Genomic DNA, 21917 nt, shown 5'->3' on the forward strand with positions numbered 1-21917 from the left:
AGATACTGACTCACCGCTGTGATTATATCATATACCCACTGCTGCCATGCTGGGAGCTCCACTAACCCACCAAGACTGTAATATGCCCTAAACCTCACAATGACCCTGAGACTAAACGCTATATTCAGCACTGTCCCAAAAGAGAGGTCCAAATGGGTGCAGCTATTGCTCTGACCCAAATTATTCATCCAATTCTCTTTTCCCGAGAATTCTGTTTCCAAGTAATTAGCATATTTGCCAGAGGATCGCACGCAAACACTAAAAGACAGTAAAAAAAAATTGAGACGAGGTACTAATTGAGCTAACAATCATTCACTCTGTCATTTGTTCCCAGGCCAGACAGAGCCTTCCTGGAAACCTTGGTGGGGGCCTGGCTGTGGGAGCAGGATGCAAAGCAAGACTATGAGAAGAGATAAGATCACTGGTCATTCTCCCTGTTGAGGCCCATTAGACAGCTGACACAATGGAGCACCACGCATGCAAATGACCTGCGTGAGTTGCATTGTGTCTCTGCCCAGCTGGGCGTCCACAGAGAATAGGGCTCGGGGGTGTGACACATACGGCAGGTTTTATTAAAGAAAGAGACACACATTCAGATGAAAGAAGGACAGCAGGGTGACATAATCGTCCTGATGGGGGTTTCTGCCATACAGACCCATATGGGCTGGGGGGTGGGGTTAATGAAGAGGCAGGTGCATGACACCAGCATCACAACATCTGAGAGGAAATGAACAGTGATGTTTGCATATGATACATGCAGAAGATTACATTTGGATGCTGTTTGTCATGGGGCCAGAGTCAGCAGAGGCTAATGAAAAGAGAGCCAACGAGCCAGCCAAGACAGGACAGACACAGCTGGAAGCTGCTGACAGAGCCTAACTCACACTGACCTGCAGGAATGCTAAACGGGACACTTCACCTCTGTGTGTCACTCAGGTGTTTGTGACAGAAATGGAGGGCCCAGAGACCAGGCCCTAATGATTATAGCTTATTGGATGGCAGGCCCTAATGATTATAGCTGATTGGACGGCAGGCCCTAATGGGATGCCTAATGGCCACTAGATGATGTAGTGGCAGACTCTAGGGTCCTCTTGGAAGAGCTTGTCAAGGAGGTATGCATTTAAACCTGCACCCCTCTGATAACTGCACACACAGAGAACCAAGCCCTTAATGAGATACTTTTTCCCAGCATGGAGAATGTTCCTTGGGTAAAAAAAATAAAACAAACATTGCAATGTTTTTGTCTTGAGGGGTGGAGGATAGCAAATATGAATGTGTGTGTGTGTGTGTGTGAGTTCATGCCTCTTCCTCTTTAAGCTAAACAAACGCACCAGAACACTCCACACTTTTTGGTCACAGGATAAGAGGAAACTCCACACCCCATCCTTTGTTCATAATGGACTTTTTCTCTCCAGCGGCGCCAAACTTTCATCTACTTACTTCCCCAGTACTAACTCCCCTCTCCTCCTGACAGAGTAAGCATGTGACTAACCATGTCCGTTTGCGGTCAGTGTGGGTGAGGTGCATCAGGCCTCCACTTACAGTAATGGAGATAAGGTGACAGATGAACAGCCCAGGGAGAGATACCAGCCACTTTCCCTTTCGACAGCTCTGCTTCTCTCCCCTTCGATATCAGTACCGCAGCCGAGACCACATTTCCTCATCTCCATGACAAAAGCTAGACTTTTCTCTCCTCTAAACCCAAAGTCCTGTTTGAAGTCGCCTCAGACTCCTGGTGGGCAGAATAGTAACAGTTCTGTTGGAAAGTTCTGAGGCCTCTTACCCTTCTCTTTGTCCTCTACACCAAAACTTGAATCTCAGTCTTCGGGTTAAGTCAAACTGTAATTTCACAAGAGGAGTCAGATTCCAGTTCCAGAAAACAGATCGGAGGTTTCCTTGTGGGGTACACATTCCTACAACATGACATCATCCCTCCTATTCTTTTTCTGCATTCAGACGCACTGTGCTGCTATGTCGTGTCTTGGACAATGGTTGGCACAGACGGAGCGGGAGGGATTTGGGGGAAAATAACTGAAACCTTGATAAGACCAAGGAGTACACAGCTGGGAGTCATTCATAAGTCATACTGTTCTGTTGCCCATTTGGTACCTTAGCTTTTTGTCAGCGTGAAACTGCATCTTAATGTACCGTTTTTTCCAGTTCAGAGTGCCAGTGTGCACCTGGGCCTATGCTCCAGTCACATCCTGCCTGAAGGCTGAGTCATTAAGGCCCTCAACAGGAAGGGTACTTTAAAAGCTCTGAACTGGTGCCTTGTGGAAAACAACTGCAGTCAGAATATCAGCTTTCCACTATTACGCACGTGTCAAAATGTGAATGTGTAAAGCCAGCCTTGAGCCAAGAGGTAGAGCGATATGTGCATATGAGCCTACGTTTCTATGTTGTGGAAATACCATGACGTGACATCCAAAATGTCATTCTAATCTTCACTGTATAAAGATGAAGATTTAATACATTTTCCAAAGAGGTGAACAATCAGTCATATCTTAAAATCGTATGGTTGTTCAGTCCTGCCTGAATGTCAATGATGAGACATTGTGAGGGCTGTCCATCTGACATGATGCTGTGGAAACAGACTGGCAGAGATATGTAACAAACAAAAAGAGCCCATTCTGCTGAACAAAGCTTACATAATACACAAAAACATACACCCCCAAACCCCCCCAGACTACACACATCCTTACAAGCACATGCATGAACTAACATACACCCCCAAACCCCCCAAATCCTTATAAGCACATGCAGGAACTAACATACAAATTAGGGCAATGTCATTCAACATCTTTGTAAATATGGTAGTGCATTCCAAAGTTTGTTGTATCATCGACATTGGTATCTGCTGTAACGGGTGGTTTTGAAAGACCCCCACCCTTTTAATTCCAGTAAATCTGGCACTCATCAACAAAAATTAAAGGATGGTTGAAGAGAGACATGAAACAAAGTTCAACAGAAGTTCAGCAGTTTCCCAAATGTCCAAGGCAAGAGATATCCTTGAGGCTGTGCTAATAGATTCATCTTGGTCTTAGATGAGTAAAACAAAAAACTGCTTTGATAAATGTTGGCTAGCTTGTCTGTGATCCAACCCAGTAGAAAACAGAACACTTGACAAAGGGTCATAGGTAGACCACTCTGGTAACAATAACCTTTGCTTTTCCCATTTGGGTTTCTTCTCTTTCCACTTACGTCAGAGACCAGACAGCTAGAGGTCCTGAAGGGCCCCATTCCAACACAGACCAGTGCTTCTTCCTCTTCTGAGGCATGGGCTAACTGACCTCCTTTACAAGGTCTATGGGACCTGTCTGTTTAGCGAGCCAATTAAACATTTAGCACACCAACGGTAGAGTTGACAGGCAAACACCGGCGGCTTCAGGACAGAGACAGAATTTCACGGTCTGTCTAAAAGGTTTTAACACTTTCCCATCAATATGCCCAGTCTGAAAAGAAAGTGGAAATTTCCTTCTCATTATCCTGAGCTGTATTTGAGGCATTGTGACATGGGAGAGGAAGGTGCAATGGTGAAGGAGAACGCATAATATTCTGTTGAACTTCAACCATAAAAACTAGCAGATGACGGAGCAAACGATATGCTGTGTTTGCGTGAAACAAGGTCAAGTCTATATGCAAAACGTCTAGTACGTTGGGATGGAAACTAGAAAAACGGGTACAATATTCAGATAAAGTGAACTCTAGCTCATTCCTTTTTGCCAGTAGCAAGAAGTACTATACTGGCAATAACTAAACTGTAAATGGATGGAGCTTTTCCCAGAATTATTGTTAGTTCAATAGTTCAACACTGTGATGCCTCTGTCGTGGAGGGAAGGAGGAGGTTGTGTGCCTGTCTGTGTCATGATGCCCCAGATGTGCTAGCTAGAGGCAGGAATAACAAGGCGGCAGGAGTAGGCCTAAGTAAGTGGAATGAAGGGACTGGATTGGGTGTTTGGGTGGGCTGGCTCTGTTTGAACACAAAGTCATGAATAAACCATGGCTGCAGTGTGGGCGAGCGGCCTGGCGACCAATAGACAGTCACAGTGGACTCCTTAGAAGCCTATCACTGGCCTGGGGAGGCTGACAGCTGCTCCCTCCCGGAGAATCACCACAGACTCCAACGCCGCGCTGGACGTTTTGTTTGGGGCTCTCTTAACGGCCCTGCCTTTCATTGTGGCCCAACAGTTTTACGAGACGCCGATAATGGGACATTGATGGTCTTCAATACGGAACACCGCTCCCTCTGGTCAATAATAATGCAGTGTGTGGCACACTTACGTTTAAAAAAGACAGATGGTGATGTTATACGCCAGGGGGTTTTCACTCCCAATTCCTGGGGGTTTGCATGGATGCACATCTAACATCAAACCAATTCCCCAAGCTTTGTAGGTCTAATTGGGCCACAAGCTGTGAAATATTTCTTGGCATAAAAACACATATGAAACCTTATCAGCTTGAATACGTTGGACTTTCAAATAGAGGCCCGAGATAAAGATGGCTTATAAAAAACCATGATGGGAACCAACATCAGTTTTAAATATTGACTTTCTAATGCAGGACAAATGAGTAGCTCCACACGACACACAAACATGTGATCCTCTGTCATTGTAACAGCTCCCATATTTCAATATACCAAATGTCAATCGTTTTAAAAATGTTTTAATTGCGGCAGCTCTGAACAAAGCCAAATCTACAGAATTGGGGGAAAAACCAATGCAACTAAAAAACTAAGGGATTTGTGGTATCTGATGTCTAGGGGATGTAATAAAAATGAGTAAGACAGGATTAACACATGGATTTTGTCTATATTATCACACATTTAACCTCTTCAAACAAATTCCTAAACAATCCAACCGGGGGTCCCTCATTCTGTTGTGGCCAGAGTGAGAGAAAGAGGTCAGAGTCCGAACGTGTGTCTCTGAGCCAACTGACCTGGCTACATCCCACCGTTCCTGAGACTCTTTGACCATGAGACGTGGGACACAGAACTCACACCGCGCTGTTGCTGGCTCACCGGGGGCCTGTTAAGGGTTTAGTTTGGCTGACTCTGCCATGTCGGAGAGAGAAGAGGAAGCCCCGCTACGTTGGACCTTTCTTTGTCATCCCAGCCCGACCCGTAATTCCCCTTAATCTGGTTGAGCACCATATGGGAGGGAGTGGATTGGGTGAAGCAGAGACCTGAGGTACCAGATGTCAGAGAAACGGTTGTGTGATGTGTGTTTGTTTGTGGAAACCTGATGGCGGGGGTAATGACTGTCCCCAATCCCTTCAATGGGCTGGGTTAAAGCTCATAACAATAGCTGAGCCACACGTAACGTATAAGGTGATAGATTGGGATGGGCGAGAGGCAAAACAAAGGGAGAGGGTAATCCGACAGTCTCTAGGAATCCCCTCTGGGACTTGGGGGCAGACCCAAGCAGCACGGCAGGCCTGTCAGCTGGCTGAGGCAACTCCAGCCCAGCCTGGAGTGTAGGGGCCACAAGAGCATCCCGTGATAAAAGGGCAATTCCGCCACTTTTCAAAGTCATATTCATCATCTCAGGCACCAACCAGTCTACGTTCAGTTGAAGTCGGAAGTTTACATACACTTAGGCTGGAGTCATTAAACTCCACCAATTTCTTGTTAACAAACTATAGTTTTGGCAAGTCGGTTAGGACATCTACTTTGTGCATTACACAAGTAATTTTTCCAACAATTGTTTACAGACAGATTATTTCACTTATAATTCACTGTATCACAATTGCAGTGGGTCAGAAGTTTACATACACTAAGTTGACTGTGCCTTTAAACAGCTTGGAAAATTCCAGAAAATGATGTCATGGCTTTAGAAGCTTCTGATAGGCTAATTGACATCATTTGAGTCAATTGGAAGTGTACCTGTGAATGTATTTCAAGGTCTACCTTCAAACTCAGTGCCTATTTGCTTTACATCATGGGGAAAATCAAAAGAACTCAGCTAAGACTTCAGAAAGAAAATTATAGACCTCCACAAGTCTGGTTCATCCTTGGGAGCAATTTCCAAACGCCTGAAGGTACCACGCTCATCTGTGAAAACTACTTCTAAGACACATACATTGTTGTTCCCAACACACTTCACTCGTGTTAATAACAATGCTACCTTATATAAATGTTACTTACCCTACATTATTCATCTCATATGCATACGTATATACTGTACTCTATATCATCGACGGTATCCTTATGTAATACATGTATCACTAGCCACTTTATACTATGCCACTTTGTTTACATACTCATCTCATTTGTACATACTGTACTCGATACCATCTACTGTATCTTGCCTATGCTGCTCTGTACCATCACTCATTCATATATCCTTATGTACATATTCTTTATCCCCTTACACTGTGTACAAGACAGTAGTTTTGGAATTGTTAGTTAGATTACTTGTTATTACTGCATTGTCGGAACTAGAAGCACAAGCATTTCGCTACACTCGCATTAACATCTGCTAACCATGTGTATGTGACAAATAAAATTTGATTTGAAAATTTGATTTGATTTAACGGAGGCTCGCTCGGCTGGTGCTAGCACATGGGCAGATCAAATACACTGCTGGAACACTGATTAAGGTGTTTACATGTCCTAATAATTTGAAAGATTGCTCAGAAAACCAGGTGTTTTAATCGGTATATGCTTACTTTGATTTTGACCTTACGTCGATTAAGATAAGCAGAGTAAGGTGTTTACATGACTATTGCATAATCTAAAATAATCAGTTTAATATCTAATTATTAGTGTGTATGTAAACATACTCAATGTGCAGAGGTACGAGGTAGTTGAGGTAATGTGTACATGTAGGTAGGGGTAAAAGTGACTAGGCAATCAGAGTAGATAATAAACAGAGTAACAGAAGCTTATGTGAAGAGTACGAAAGTCTGTCTATGCGTGAGTGTGTGTTTGGCATCAATATGCATATGTGTTGTGTGTGTGAGCGTATGTAGTCGTGTGTGTGTGTGTGTGTGTGTGTGTGTGTGTGTGTGTGTGTGTGTTGGAGTGTCAGTGCAGTATGTGTGAGTAGAGTCCAGTGAGTGAGCCGGTGCCAGAGAGTCAGTGCAGTATGTGTGAAGAGAGTCAGTGTAGTATGTGTGAATAGAGTCCAGTGAGTGAGCCGGTGTCATGTTGAACTCAATGTTGGACACTAGCTCTACAGTGAATGAGCAGAGAGAAGCAACTAAATACAGGAGTCCTCCAGAACATCTTGCACCTTGTGGCATTGTGGTTGTGGAAAAACAGCCTCTAAACAGCCGCCCAGCACTGTCATTTTAGTAATTACATAGGCCTCTGAGAACACAACAACACTCATAGTCAGAGAAAACGTCCTCCTGGGTGTGTGAGTAATGGTCTTTGTGTTTGTAAACTATGCCAGTAGGTGAATTTAGTGATTGGAAGAGCAGAAGGATAAAGGTGCAGTAAACTGCAGTTGATATACCATTTGATAGGACTTGATAGCTCAAGAAGAGGCAACTGAGCCCCCCCCTCCCCTCAGACCTGTGAGGCATTTGTGATGGGGGTCTGCAAGTGGGAACCCACCCACCCCATCCACAAACCCTCATACAGCGGCTAGCAACTCTGGGGATAGAAAGTGTCCCTCTCAAGGGAGACGATATAGACGGCCGTAAGCTTATGGTCCAGTGAATTAAAACCCGGGGAGAATGTGGATAAGCTTTTAGTTTCCCGAGAGAGAGAGTTCATTAGTGCGCCATCATCATAAGGGCTGGATTGGAGCTGGCCTGGCTAATCCAAAAGGATAGATTTCCCCAAAGCTTTAGCTGAGGCTCAGCGTCTTCTGTAGTTAAGTTCCTGAAGCTTGACCTCAGAGTAGAGAGTTGAGAGCACTCACCTCCTCTCAGCACAGCTCCCATGAACAAACACACTCAATCACTGAACATAAGGATCACTCTACTACATTCAATAGGATTAGTTCCAACACTCCACTTTGTAAAAGGTAGACTATCTTTCACATAATCCAATAACAGAGTTGATCACCTTTTCATGAGAAAGACAATACACATAACTGTGTGGGGCGGCAGGTAGCCTAGCAGTTAAGAGCGTTGGGCCAGCAACCGAAAGGCCGCTGGTTGGAATCCCCAAGACAACTAGGTGAAAGATCTGACGAGCAAAGCACTTACCCCGATTTGCTCCTGTATGTTGGTCTGCATAAGAGCATCTGCTAAATGACTGAAATGTCATTTGTTGAAATATTGAGTCAACCAGCAGACCTAGAAAACTGGTTGATGAGTCAGTTAGATAGCAAACACTGGCTTTTGCATCATGTCTGAACAACTGAGAGCTGTCGATTTCCGCTGGCTCGACTAGCCTACTCCTGTTAGAGAATCACTGGCGTAGACGTTTAGCAGGATCTATTGATTTGGGAGACGTTTAGTAGTTATGACAGGTGTGGCATCAGCAGCAGCAGACAGAACTAAGCAAACTGCTGTTTTAAGCATGTTACCGATTGCCTTACTGCCTCCAGAGGAAGAGATTTCTGAGTGTGCGTACATCTAATTGTTTTACTTAGGCGCCATCTGGCAATAATCCCAAAGCTTGGGCAAATAAACATAACGGAGATGTATTGCGCTGCACACTCCCTCAGCCTTTCAGCGAGCTAAAATAAATCTGTCTATGAGATTTAAGGGTAAATTGAGGACTCACTGTTTCGGCTGGCTTTGAGCTTGGCCAGTAGTTTCTGAGTGGAGGGCAGGTCTCCGGTCTTGACGGCCTGCAGTAGGTCCTGCTCCTTCCCCATGATGGTCCAAGGTGTGTAAGCGCTTCCCTGGCGTCCGTCCAGAGTCCAGGCAGCGGCTTCCTCACAGCGCCATGCTAAGGCACAGCCGCATCAACCTACCTCGGAGTTACTGTCCTCACAGAAACACACACAGCTGACAGGTGAGGGAATGTGAGGCAGTAGAGGGGAGGACACTCACAGCCTCAAATCAGCTGTCTCAACTCCCAGTCCGGTTATGGATGCCAAGTCAAGGGAGGCCTGAGAGACGGAAAATCTCTTTTGCTGCTTAAATTTCCTGTTCAACTTTCTTTTGGTCTTTATTTGCTAAATATTTTATTGTACAGAGTGTGTCAGGGGTTGGAGTTGTGTGGAGCTACCATTTATGTGCTTGAGGGCCCCGGCGGGTGCTGTGGTCAGAGCACAGAGAAGGCTGGAATGGAACCGCATGAACCAGCAGGACAGAACCTGAGAACAGAGAAAACGAGAATAACAGTTGGGTTAGGCTATATCATAGTCCAGTCTCAATACTGGACAACCCACACAGACATGAAAGTCTTTAAATGCCCATATGGCTATAGAAGACATGGAGGAGAAACCAAAGCAAGGCCGTCAAAAAGCATAACCCCAAGGAAGCTCCAACCCAAAGATCAGCAACAGGGTTTCTGCCATGCTTCAACAAAATTCCACCCAAATGCCACAGGCTAATTAATTTGGAAAGTCCAGCGTACCTACGATCTCTTTTTCAATTTTAACTCGGCTTGACGTTACAGGAAAAATCAGTGGAGTGCCCTTTATCTCTCAGGAAACTGAAACAGTGAGGGAGGGAGTAATATCCTGAAACACTAAGAATCTCCCCACAAAATGAACATCTCACTCACATACATAAATAGGCATCGTTGTCACTTCAATTCATGGAGAGCAGTAAATATCTGAGATTAAATGGTAGCCTACGCTATCCATCCCCCTCAACAACAACAACAAGGCAAACAGTGCAATTTATGAGAAAAAATGTGGTTTAATGACTGCAGTGCATACCAGGACTTAATGGACAAATGGTTCATGAGAGAGCAACTTGCCCATAGAGGATGACTGACATTTTTTTAGAGCCTTTCCAGCAAGTGAGCTGGTGTTATTTACAGTTTTCCCTGAGGCTCTGAGATAAGGTTTTCAATGCTTGACCATGTATCAAATGCAATTTGAATTGGAGGCTACTTAAACTCTTCCAGCCCAATGGCCTAGAACAGTAGCCTAGTTTAGAAGTGTTTGTTGCTTTTAAACAATTGACCTATATTTGTTTCACTTAAGATGGTAGCAGAATTAGATAGAACTTGCGCATGAAATAACAATAACGCAAACTGTGATGTGTTCACGATCACACTGAACCAGTAAATGGGCAGAGGAGGAGACAATGAATATGATGAGTCTCCTCTCCAGCTCAGTTAGCTACAGTACCATCCATTCCCCATTAGACAGCTCAGCAAGCGTTATAATGTCAAAACACGTTCGTTATTCACCAAATACGGAGTTTCACTGAGAAACTATTGTTATTTACTCCCGTCACGCCCTGTATGTACCTCCAAAAAAGTTAAACTGAAAAAAATATATTGTCTGGAAAGAATGTATTGATTTTGACCAAGCGCGCACGCACCAAATCCACCTCTTCAGCACCTCCAATAAAATCACTCATTACCAATAGTGTGCAGCTGCAGCCTGCAATTTGAGGCATTTCTGCATGGTGGGTATTCCTGCAAGCACACTTTGCTAGTACACGGTGTTGCCCCCGCCTCCTGCCTGCTGTGTACCGGAGTCCTCCTTGCTAGCTAGCGGGAGGGAAACCAGTGTACTTCACTCCCGCCTACCCTCACTGTTGTTTCTAAACACCTACCAGGGTGTTTACAAACACTACAGGAACAAGATCATCCACATGCATTGATCACATTTGTACTAATACTGTTGTATTTCGTTCTAAAGCTGTATTTGTACCCATTGGCTGCATATTCAGGGAAGCCAAAGTTCCAAAAGATGGGCCTAAAATAGTGTATAAGATATCATACAAAAGATTTTGCTGTGAATTATGTGGATGTTAAAAAAATATATTTGTTTGTCTGATGTTATTAATAACGAGCATCCAGATGCTGCACTTGATTAATTTATGATAAACATGTTTGATAAACATACACATGTTAAGAAACTGACTGTTAGAACTGTTAACGCTCCATGACTTGATGAGGAATTGAAAAACTGTATGGTTGAAAGAGATGGGGGGGAAAAGGAATGGCTATAAATCTGGCTGTATATCTGACTGACTGGCTGACTTACGGCAAATTTAGAAATTGTGACTAAACTTAAAAATAAAAAAAACTATTCAGAAGCCAAGATCAATGACATAAAGAATGATGGAAGAAAACCTGAGTACTTGAAATTAATGTTACCAATTATTTTAATGATCACTTCATTGGAAAAGATGACAAACTTAGGCAGTAAATGCCAACAATGAACAGTGAGCAATCGTATTCATGCATAAAAAAAACGAATAATGAAATAAAAGCATAGGAAGTTTGAATTTTGTAAAGTTAGTGTGGGAAAGGTGTTATCAATCAATAATGGCAAACCTCCTGGCTAGAGGTCGACCGATTAATCTGCATGGCCGATTAATTAGGGTCGATTTCAAGTTTTCATAACAATCTGTATTCGGCCTTTTTGGATGCATATTATGGCCGATTATATTGCAATCCACGAGGAAACTGCGTGGCAGGCAGACCACCCATCATTATGTTTATAGGAAAAAGGGGGAGGCTTGTAAGCCGAAGAACACCATCCCAACCGTGAAGCACGGGGGTGGCAGCATCATGTTGCGGGGGTGCTTTGCTGCAGGAGGGGCTGGTGCACTTCACAAAATAGATGGCTCCATGAGGGAGGATAATTAGGTGGATATGTTGAAGCAACATCTCAAGACATCAGTCAGGAAGTTAAAGCTTGGTCTTCCAAATGGACAATCAAACTTCCAAAGTTGTGGCAAAATGGCTTAAGGACAACAAAGTCAAGGTATTGGAGTGGCCATCACAAAGCCCTGACCTCAATCCTATAGAAAATGTGTGGGCAGAACTGAAAAGGCGTGTGTGAGCAAGGAGGCCTACAAACCTGACTCAGTTACACCAGCTCTGTCAGGAGGAATGGGCCAAAATACACCCAACTTATTGTGGAAGGCTACCCGAAACGTTGGACCTAAGTTAAATACTTTAAAGGCAATGCTACCAAATACTAATTGAGTGTATGTAAACTTCTGACCCGCTGGGAATGTGATGAAAGAAGTAAAAGCTGAAATAAATCATTTTCTCAACTATTATTCTGACATTTCACATTCTTAAAATAAAGTGGTGATCCTAACTGACTTAAAACAGGGAATATTTACTAGGATTAAATGTCAATAAATATTCAAATCGGCCGATGAATCATTATCGGGGTTTTTTTGGTCCTCCAATAATCGGTATCGGCATTGAAAAATCACAATCGGCTGACCTTTATTTCATATACCTTTGACTATTGGGTGTTCTTATAGGCACTTTTGTATTGCCAGCCTAATCTCGAGAGTTGATAGGCATGAAGTCATAAACAGCGCTGTGCTTCAAGCATTGCTAAGAGCTGCTGGCAAACGCAGGAAAGTGCTGTTTGAACAAATGCTTACGAGCCTGCTGGGTGGCAACCCTAAGTCTAAATATTGCTGTTACATTGCACAACTTTCAATGTTATGTCATAATTATGTAAAATTCTGGCAAATTAGTTCACAGTTCGGAACGAGCCAGGTGGCCCAAACTGCTGCATATACCCTGACTCTGCTTGCACTGAACGCAAGAGAAGTGACACAATTTCCCTAGTTAATATTGCCTGCTAACATTAATTTATTTTAACTAAATATGCAGGTTTAAAAATATATACTTCTGTGTATTGATTTTAAGAAAGGTATTCATGTTTATGGTTAGGTACATTAGTGCAACGATTGTACTTTTTTTGTCAATGCGCTTTTGTTAAATCATCACCCGTTTGGTGAAGTAGGCTGTGATTCAATGACAAATTAACAGGTACCGCATTGATTATATGCAACGCAGGACAAGCTAGTTAACCTAGTAATATCATCAACCATGTGTAGTTAACTAGTGATTATGTGAAGATTGATTGTTTTTATAAGATCAGTTTAATGCTAGCTAGCAACTTACCTTGGCTCCTTGCAGCCACAAGGTCCTTTTGACGCTGCACTCGCGTAACAGGTGGTCAAGCCTGCCATGCAGTTTCCTTATGGATTGCAATGTAATCAGCCATAATTGGCGTCCAAAACGGCTGACTACCGATTGTTATGAAAACTTGAAATCGGCCCTAATATATCGGTCGACCTCTAATATGAAATACAAATGGTATAGAGAGAAATAGTCGACGCGTCATAATTCCTATAATAACTACAACCTAAAACTTCTTAACTGGTAATATTGAAGACTCCAGCTTTCATATGTTCCTATGTTCAGAGCAAGGAACTTAAAAGTTAGCTTTTTTACATGGCACATATTGCACTTTTACTTTCTTCTGCATTATTTAAACCAAACTGAACATGTTTCATTATTTATTTGATACTAAATTTATTTTATTTATGTATTATATTAACTTAAAATAAAAAGTGTTTATTCAGTATTGTTGTAATTGTCATTATTACATATATATAAATATATATTTTTATTTTATTTTATTATTATTATTATTTATTTATTTAAATTATTTTGGCCGATTAATCGGTATCGGCTTTTTTTGGTTCTTCAATAATCTACATTGGCGTTGAAAAATCATAATCGGTCGACCTCTAGTGTGGTGTAGCGCAGGGCAGTTCTCTAGGCCCTGTACTCTTTTTTATTTTTACCTATGACCTGCCACTGGCATTAAGGGGATCCTAATAAAATACCAACAGAGCTGTGAGAAAACAGTGCTCGACAGACGGAGGACACTGTCTAGTACCGGTCGCCACCGCCTCCCGCTAGCACAGCAGGCGGGAGGCTGGAGTGACACTGTGATAGTTAACTAACTAGCTAATCAGCGACACCGTGTGCTATCTTGCTAGTTAGCACACAGTGTCGCCCCCAACTCCTGTGCACTGGGGAAAACCTTGTGCTAGCAGGAGTTGGGGACGATTGGTAGACAGTGTCCTTTGCCCCCGCTTGGCAAGCAAGGTTTTCCCCAGTGCACAGGAGTTGGGGGCGACACTGTGTGCTAACTCCTGCCTGTCCTAACTTAAAAATGTACCAATAGAAGTATAAAGAGGGGTTCCTGCAAATGCAGGAATACCCACATGCAGGAACGCCCTGAATTGCAGGCCAATTGTTCCCTTCTCCTCATTACTGCCATGCACAGGTCAGCTGATACAGCAGGAGTACAGTATCCCAAAATATCATTGATAAAACATTTATTCCAACCTTTTTTGGAAGTACATACCGGGTGAGAAGGCAGTAAATGACGATAGTTGCTCAGGGAAACTCCATATTTGGTGAGTATAACAAACATATTGACGTTTGCAGAGATGTCTAATAGAAAAATGAATGGTGGCTAACTGGGCTAGAGGCTACTCATCATATTCATCGTCTCGTCCTCTACCCAGTTCAGATCAGCCTGGCCAGGAAATTCATGTACAGCAAAGTGTTGCTATGTAAACATACACCGTTTTGAGAAAGTTCACAGTGTGCACAGCAGGATCCCACTAATGAGATGGTGTCTGCACAGCACAGGTCTGCAGTCTGCACTGTTCTTTTGTGTGAACATAACTTGCTACATTACATGACCTGACAGTCTCAGTACACCACACACCCAAAGAGGTGCACAGGGCGTAAGCAAAGCTGTCATTCCCAATAACAGTGATCATGTCCTCCTCCTCTTCCCCCACCAAGGCCATTAGCCAGTCTTTTCATGCTTGCTGCATTGCTGGCAAGGGGTCACACAATATGAATGTGTGTTTGAGAGGTTGGAGTGTGTAGCTGGTGATGGGGTGCAACTTTATTCACTGGTCCCAATGGAGAACTACACCATGATGTAGGATTTAGATTATGGATAATTTATTGCCAATAATGTGTTTTTAGAAATATACCTAGTTAGTTATTGTTCATCCAACTGTAAGATAGTTATTACTCAATTATAAAATTAACCATAAATAAGACGCATTACAAAGCATGGCGCAAACGTGCAATGCAACTTGAACTGGGTTATTATGAAAGGAAAAATACCATTAGCTAGTAGCTCTTACTCCATATGTAGCAAGCCTATCACTTTAGCTAGCATCTACTTTTCAATCTCGCGGTTGCTATGTTCACTAAAATAACATGGCTAGCTAGCTAGCAAAGCTAAGTAGTGTGCTAGCGACCTTCGGACTGAACTTCTTAACTAGCAACACTAGTTCCCCGAGCACGTCGGTAGGGCCATAATTATAACGTTGGAATTCACATTTGTCTTACCTTATACAGTGTTGTTGTTGCATGTTAGAAAACGGGAATACATGTCAAGGTGGCAGTTTTCAGAGAGCCTTCCAAGGTCCAAGCAAAAGTAATCGTAGCCTTCCAATAACTCAAGGAAAGTAATTTTGAGTTAGTCTCCCACAGAAAGCGAATCTTAGTACTCCTCTTATGCCAAGTAAACACAACCTACTCATCACAAATATGTAAAATATAAAAATACATTAAAGTGTGTATAATTTGATGCAATATTTTACAACTCCGACCCGAAAGCCAGACTCTACTGAATTGTCACTTGCTCCGTCAGATCCAATCCAGAATGTGTTCGTCCCTCCCACAGTCCTCTGTCCCCGCTTTCTCCTCCGCTTCCAAAAAGAGCGAGCTGTGTGACCCTACTCGCGCCCGTGCGACTTGAAATGATATGAAGTAAATAATAATAAATCATATAAATAAAAACTACATAACATGCACTACACTAAAGTTTAAAGCTAGAATCCCTAGTTGTACATACATGTTTAATATATACGAATTGATTATTGAAGATGACAAATGCCTATGAGCTTAGTTCAACTGTTGTACCCCAACAGAACCAAAAATGTGTTTGTAAACAATGTAAATGTATTTTAACGAACTGTATAGCCTCAAAACATGGTTACAACTACAATTTTGATATCATGGCTGGTCAGTCCTTCCATCCATAGCTCTATGAATTTGCTTTTTACCAAAATATAGGCCGGCTGGCCGCTTTGCTATTGTTTCAATTAAGAACTCTAGCTTTAATAGAATAAGAAAACAATTGCACACAACATCCCATAACATTTTGCACAGCTGTCAGTGGCAGAAAATGGCCATAACACAGCTTTCCCCAGAAATGTGTACAATTTGTTACAAGTGGTCATTATCTTGCTTTTACAGTGAATTACATAATCTAGCAACATTCACATGTCTATTATCAGGATTTCATTCATAACAGACACTAGAGATCCATGTATTATGTAACAATAGCTCAGCAGATCAAAGATTGACACAAGAATGTGTCACTTTGTCTTTATTGTGGCTTGGAGTAACCTATCATTGGATAGGCACTGGACAAAGAGGCTGCAAGTCAAACTCATTTACAAAAAGGTTGGCATGAATGGACTGCTGGCTTCATAATGTGAATGCTTTCATTGTAAGTCCCAGTCATACCCGACAGTTTCTAATGAGAATAGGCATTGCAGGAAAATGAGAAAGAGGAATGACCGAGAGACTATAGTCTCGGCTCCCTGCACCTGCCTTCACAGAGAAGATAAGGGTTGTTCAAATGATCAAAGAAGGCCTGATCCCACAAACAGACGCTTGGAACACCTGAGCTTGGCTTTACACCGTCAAAGGCCTTTAATGTTGCTGTGAGACTAATGACAAAGGACGCTACACAACTCCAGCAGCCACTCCTTCAGAGGGACTACCTCCATGGCAAACATAGGAGTTAACAGCAGTTCAAGGAAGGCTTTTCACATGAAAATACAATTGAGTGTCCATCATTTTACTTTTGTCCTCTTGTACAGTGACATTACTTTTCGTGCATGCAGTACCTCCCACAGCCAGCTCTCCATCTGCATGTCGTGGTTGGCATAGAAGCGCAGGGGCAGCATCACAGCATCATAGTAGTGGTCAGAGAAGTCTGCAAAGTTTTTTGTGATGAAACCATAGGCAGACACCTGCAGGAAGGTAGGAGATTTGTTCACTTATGCATGAAATGCATTCTCAGTCAGCTGTGTAAATATTTGCATGCATAGTTTCAGTATAGCACCATCTAGCTTTCAATACATATGTAGGGTCTTAATTTGATCAACCTGTTGCAGTAGAACTTACCTGCAAAGCAGGAAATTAAATACTTGTGTGCTTGAGATTTAAAAAGGCTTCTGAAGTTTGTAATTGCACTTCTACATTTCAAACTTGATTTTCCCTTACAAAAAAACATATCTACCCCTACATGTTAATTAATTATAATCCACATTTACTGTTTCTGCAGGATTATGTTAATGAATTACATCTGACACAATCAATATGAAATAACAGTATATGGGGTCTATACCAGGACTATAAACAGAGGTTGTCATGGTTTCCCAATAAATCACTTCCATACTGGCCAAGTTGCCATATGTCATTAGACACTTGGTTGGTTAAACAGTGACCAATAGATGACCAAGGGCAAAGCGTGTGGTGATGTGACCTGACCTGGTCACACATGTGCAGGGCGGTCAGAAGCATCAGAGCACCAGTGCTGGGCATGTAGAGCTGACTGTACTTCAGCAGGGGAGACTTCAGAAACCTGTTCAGCATTGACAGTCAACAGTCATTAGTGTCAAAAGCAGCCAATAATCATCTAAAAGTCTCAATTTAACCTGGCAATACGAGTCCCCTTACCTTTGCGTTACATATGTAACAAAATCTGGATGAAGCATTTTAAAGTGCTTAACTGGTGGCTTAAATCCAAAGTATCGAGAGGGCCTGTTTGAGGGGATAAATGTAGTAAGGGGTGAAAAAACGTTCCATTAAGTACGTCAAAAAGTAAATCAATAGCAAGGGAGCTTACACAAAGATGAGTATCATCAAGTGAATTGTATGCCTACATCCCTACCACTCATAAGATTCTATCCATTGCACACCGCAACACATTCATAGAAATACAACAGCACCGTCTTGTGGTAATAAATGGAATTACAGCTGAGAAGCCTATTCACCAGCATAAGCGCAAGATCATTGTGCTTTCCTTGCCCACAGTACTTCAACACACCATTGTAACATGCTGTTCAAATGTACTACTCTTCTTAATGTGGGCTTCACATATGTGACCCTCTCAACTCACCAGTCCCCCTTGTCATGACCGGAGGTGACAGTGAGACCCTGGATAGCAGCTGACATCATCACATAGTCACGTTCGTTGGACGGAATGAAGATATATCGGACTCTCTGCAGATAGGGAATAGTCAAAGCTTTAAGGAATAGTTGCATAAACAACCACGCAGAGTATGACAAATTCCTAACACTTTAAAATGGACCGGATTCAACACTGTAGCCCAGGGTTTCCCAAACTTGGTCCTCGTGACCCCAAAGGGTGCATGTTTTGGTTTATGCCCTAGCACTTCACAGCTGATTCAAATAATCAACTAATCATCCAGCTTTGATCATTTGAATCAACTGTGTAGTGTTAGGGCAAAAACCAAAACGTGTACCGCTTGAGGTCCAGAGTTTGGGAAACGCTGCTGTAGCCTGTCCCACAAGTTCTTACCTGTCCCCGTGGGACCTTGGTGAAGCCATCTTTTCTGTAAGAATTTAGGGAATTCTTCATAGTATTTGTGGTGAACCCATAGAAAGATGTCTTTGTGCCCACGTCCTCCTCAAAGTGCTTGGTGATTGCCCCATTGACCCTGGAATAAATAATTTACCATCAGTCTAATACTTAAGCGTTTCCTTAAAAACTATGCAGATTAATATAAGGAAATATTTACAATTGCAACAAACTTGATCTTAGTTATGTCAAAGAGCAATAAGAAGTCTAATAGTTTTTTGAAGATGGTCGAAGGGGAGCTGCAGCATCACTACTGACCTGAAGACAAAGTGGTGACTGTCGATGGCCCTGCCTTGTTTGGAGCCTCGAAGGATGCCGCCATTTCCCACCACAGCACAGCGGACACACTGATCAGGCCACCTGCGCTCAAACAGGCGGCTGCTGGACGAGTCGTTGAGCAGGGCCAAAGTGGATCTCACAACTGATCAACAACAAATAAGCAAAAAGGTGAAAGGACAATTACTTTATATACAGTACACACGTAGTTTGGTTGAGATTATTAAATAGGGTCCTGAAGGGAATGTTCATACTGTCCTGGGGCAGGCCTTTCCAGCCGTAGGGGGGAATATACGTCTCCAATCGCCCCCACTCTGAATGGCTGAAGCTCCCAGCCCACTGCAGCACAGGCACTTTAAAGTTAAAGCGTAGTCTGAGGAAGTCGTCCTTCTTCACTGCTTTTCTCAGAGGACACAAACCTTCCAGCTGAGTAGAGACAGACCTCACTTGACATTGTACTGTACAAGACGGATATGTGTGCCTTTGTTCTATTAGATGAGAAGCAACTACATCATCTCTGTGCGAATACCTTCTCTTCCCCAGTTGCTGTGGTGTTGTCCCAAAGCTCTTCATCGCAAGTCCAAATGCTATCAAACTCTGTGTCTTGACTGGAAGAAGACAACATGTATTGAAAATGCACAACAACGAGTTAAATCCACACAAAACATTGTTAAGTGGACATAAGCACATCAGACCAATCCAGCAGATTTGTCTAAGGTCAGGATGGGCAACTTTGATGGGGGCCACAAAATCTGACCTCATGGCTCGCGGGTCTGCGTACCCACATCCATACCCACACATGCAGTCAGAGCTGGCCCTAGCCTTTTGGGGACCCTAAGTGAAATTTTAAGTTACATTACTGTACATTTCCTGCAATTCCACACATGTTGCAGTTTTAAAGCAAGTTTGCTGCAAATCTACACATTTTGCCATGGCGGGGAGGGGGAGGAGGGAGAAAAGTTTCCAGTTTTTAATAGGACATCTGATTGAGAGTAACTAACAAAATCACTGTGGGCCACCGGTAGGTAATTCAACCATGATTACTGCAAGTTTAAATAGCTGGCTGCAAATCTGGCTGCAAAATGAACTTACAATAAATAAATAAAAAATAGCTGACATGGGCTAATTGAGTGATGTGAGAAAAACTGCTGATGCACAACCAAATTTCACAATTCCACTTGATGTATTCTACTATTTTAACTCTCAGTAAGTTGAGACCCCGACCCCCACCCCCCAAAAAATATATTTTTTATTTAAGTCTTTGGAACTTGATCTGGGCTGTTAGTTACCCATCCTTCGTTTAATGAATACATTAAGATTTTAACAGATATTTTATGGTACCAGAAATTCAACCCATCAAAACAATTGCTAACATGCATTTTACAAGGTCCTTTCCTTGGAACAGAGGAAATCAAGTGACAAGACTCCTGACCTCAATTCAGAGGAGAGTTCAAATTACTGCCATAAACGTGTTGTAGTTGTGATAATTACTGCTGTCAGTTGTGTAATCAGCATATTACATTTACATGCACAATTTAAAAACCAGAGCACAATGTCTAAACTGTAATGAAGACAGTATTTGGTTCATTTAGGACATGTCTGAACAGGAATAAAAATGAGGTCAGTTGTGGGATATAGAGCACAAATGCGTTAGACAAATGCGTCAGTAGCTTTACCATTAACCACAAATTCAGATCTTGACAAAACGGCAACACTGGAACCTCAAACAATCTCTCATTTAGTAAAACATTTGAGTTTCAACTTTCAGCAACTAACATGAAGGTAGAGTCTTATGAATGGGAAACTGATTATTACACACTCCCCCCCAAAATGCATGAATTTGACAAATGTAATCTCATCTGCCAAAATCAAACCATTCCACAATAAGACACAAGAAAACTACAGTCGCAGTAGGTTGAGTGTGTCAATGTCTCAGTTGAATGCAACAGGTCATAGAACTGTCAGGGTTGATGGATTACAGGGATGAAGATACAGGTAGTTGATTTGTATGGTTTACATTTTTTTGGACAATGGTTTCCCAATTAACTAAGTAGCCTAGATTACATTATACCAACGTTTTAGAATATACAAATGTTTGAGAGGGAAAACAATTTCAAAAAACGCAGAATATTCACCTGTTCGGAAGTCTGTCGTGGAAGAAGTCCAGGTCATAGTATTGTCCATACATAATCATGGTTATAGTAACACTTACACATAAAGCCCCCACTAGGAAGACACACTTCCTCCAAGAAATCGTCATATTTCTCAACTAGAGAACATAATATCTCGTGCTGTTTGAGTATATAAAAAAAGTTTGAGTTTAACTTTCTGTTACAAGTCATTTACTGCTCTAAAACCCAGGTGAGTCAGTTGGGTGAACAAGGTTCATATCCTTAATGCTCTACGTGTTGTGCACAACAGGAGCAAAACAATTTTCCTCTGAGTCTTTTTTCGGTCAGACTATGATCTGTCCCGCAGAGTATGATTGTGTTGTCTCTGTTCTGTTTTTTATTTTTATACTATGATCTGTCCCGCAGAGTATGATTGTGTTGTGTCTGTTCTGTTTTTATTTTTAGCTGTCAATATAACGACGCATGGCGAGACCCAGATGCAGACACAGGAGTCACTGATATTTATTAAATAACAAGAGGCTGGTCGGGGACAGGTAAAAGTGAATTAACCAGGTCAGGGAGGCAGGCAGGCTCAAGGTCAGGTCAGGCTGAATGTTCAGGCAGGCGGGCTCAGAGTCAGGGCAGGCAAAAAGTCAAATTCGATTTGGAAGATAAGAACAACGGACTAATATTTCTCTGGCGAGACTAGAAACGCAAGAAACCAAAAAAACGGAAGAGACAACCCGATGACAGACGCAGAGTGACTCTGTCGGACCGACGATCCACAGACAGCGCTAACTCTGGCTCCTCTACCAACGCTGAGTGTTTTATCTACAACAGAGGGCGGGGACACCGGGGACAACGTCGAGGCCAACACCCCAGCATGTAAGAGGGTTCGACACATACGTCGGGGGACGAAGAAATCCACTACCACCCCGCGACACCTATCAATTGAGACCCAGGA

General features: G+C 42.6%; 2 protein-coding genes across 8 annotated transcripts in view; both read right to left on the minus strand.

Moving 5' to 3' along the window:
- The window catches only part of LOC110486575 (caskin-2), an 85838-nt gene extending 70259 nt beyond the window's left edge, over nt 1-15579 (minus strand). For 5 of the 7 annotated variants that reach the window (XM_036941290.1, XM_036941292.1, XM_036941291.1 and 2 more), the window contains exons 1-2: nt 15236-15579; nt 8681-9218 (exon numbers count right to left, since the gene is read on the minus strand). In XM_036941290.1, the coding sequence (XP_036797185.1) occupies nt 8681-8774 (94 nt within the window). In that variant the 5' untranslated portion in view covers nt 8775-9218; nt 15236-15579. The remainder of the gene's footprint in view (nt 1-8680; nt 9219-15235) is intronic. The other 2 variants (XM_036941294.1, XM_036941293.1) reach the window with 1 other exon arrangement.
- A 326-nt stretch (nt 15580-15905) lies between these two features.
- LOC110486578 (alpha-N-acetylgalactosaminide alpha-2,6-sialyltransferase 2-like) lies at nt 15906-21464 on the minus strand. Its single transcript, XM_021558288.2, has 9 exons — nt 20978-21464; nt 19372-19450; nt 19097-19268; nt 18825-18987; nt 18507-18645; nt 18084-18187; nt 17642-17725; nt 17453-17546; nt 15906-16932 (listed from the first exon to the last, which is right to left on the minus strand). The coding sequence occupies exons 1-9, from the start codon at nt 21100-21102 to the stop codon at nt 16753-16755; spliced, it is 1140 nt and encodes a 379-aa protein (XP_021413963.1). The 5' UTR covers nt 21103-21464; the 3' UTR covers nt 15906-16752.
- Between the last annotated feature and the right edge of the window lie 453 nt (nt 21465-21917).

Source organism: Oncorhynchus mykiss, chromosome 13, assembly GCF_013265735.2.
Source record: "Oncorhynchus mykiss isolate Arlee chromosome 13, USDA_OmykA_1.1, whole genome shotgun sequence".
Taxonomy (NCBI): domain Eukaryota; kingdom Metazoa; phylum Chordata; class Actinopteri; order Salmoniformes; family Salmonidae; genus Oncorhynchus; species Oncorhynchus mykiss.

Coding starts and splice junctions, on each gene's coding strand:
- LOC110486578 (XM_021558288.2), bottom strand. CDS start 21,102: ATGACGATTTCTTGGAGGAAGTGTGTCTTCCTAGTGGGGGCTTTATGT. Junction 19,451..20,977: donor CACGACAGACTTCCGAACAG/GTGAATATTCTG, acceptor GTCTTCTTCCAG/TCAAGACACAGAGTTTGATA. Junction 18,988..19,096: donor GAAAGGCCTGCCCCAGGACA/GTATGAACATTC, acceptor GTTGTTGATCAG/TTGTGAGATCCACTTTGGCC.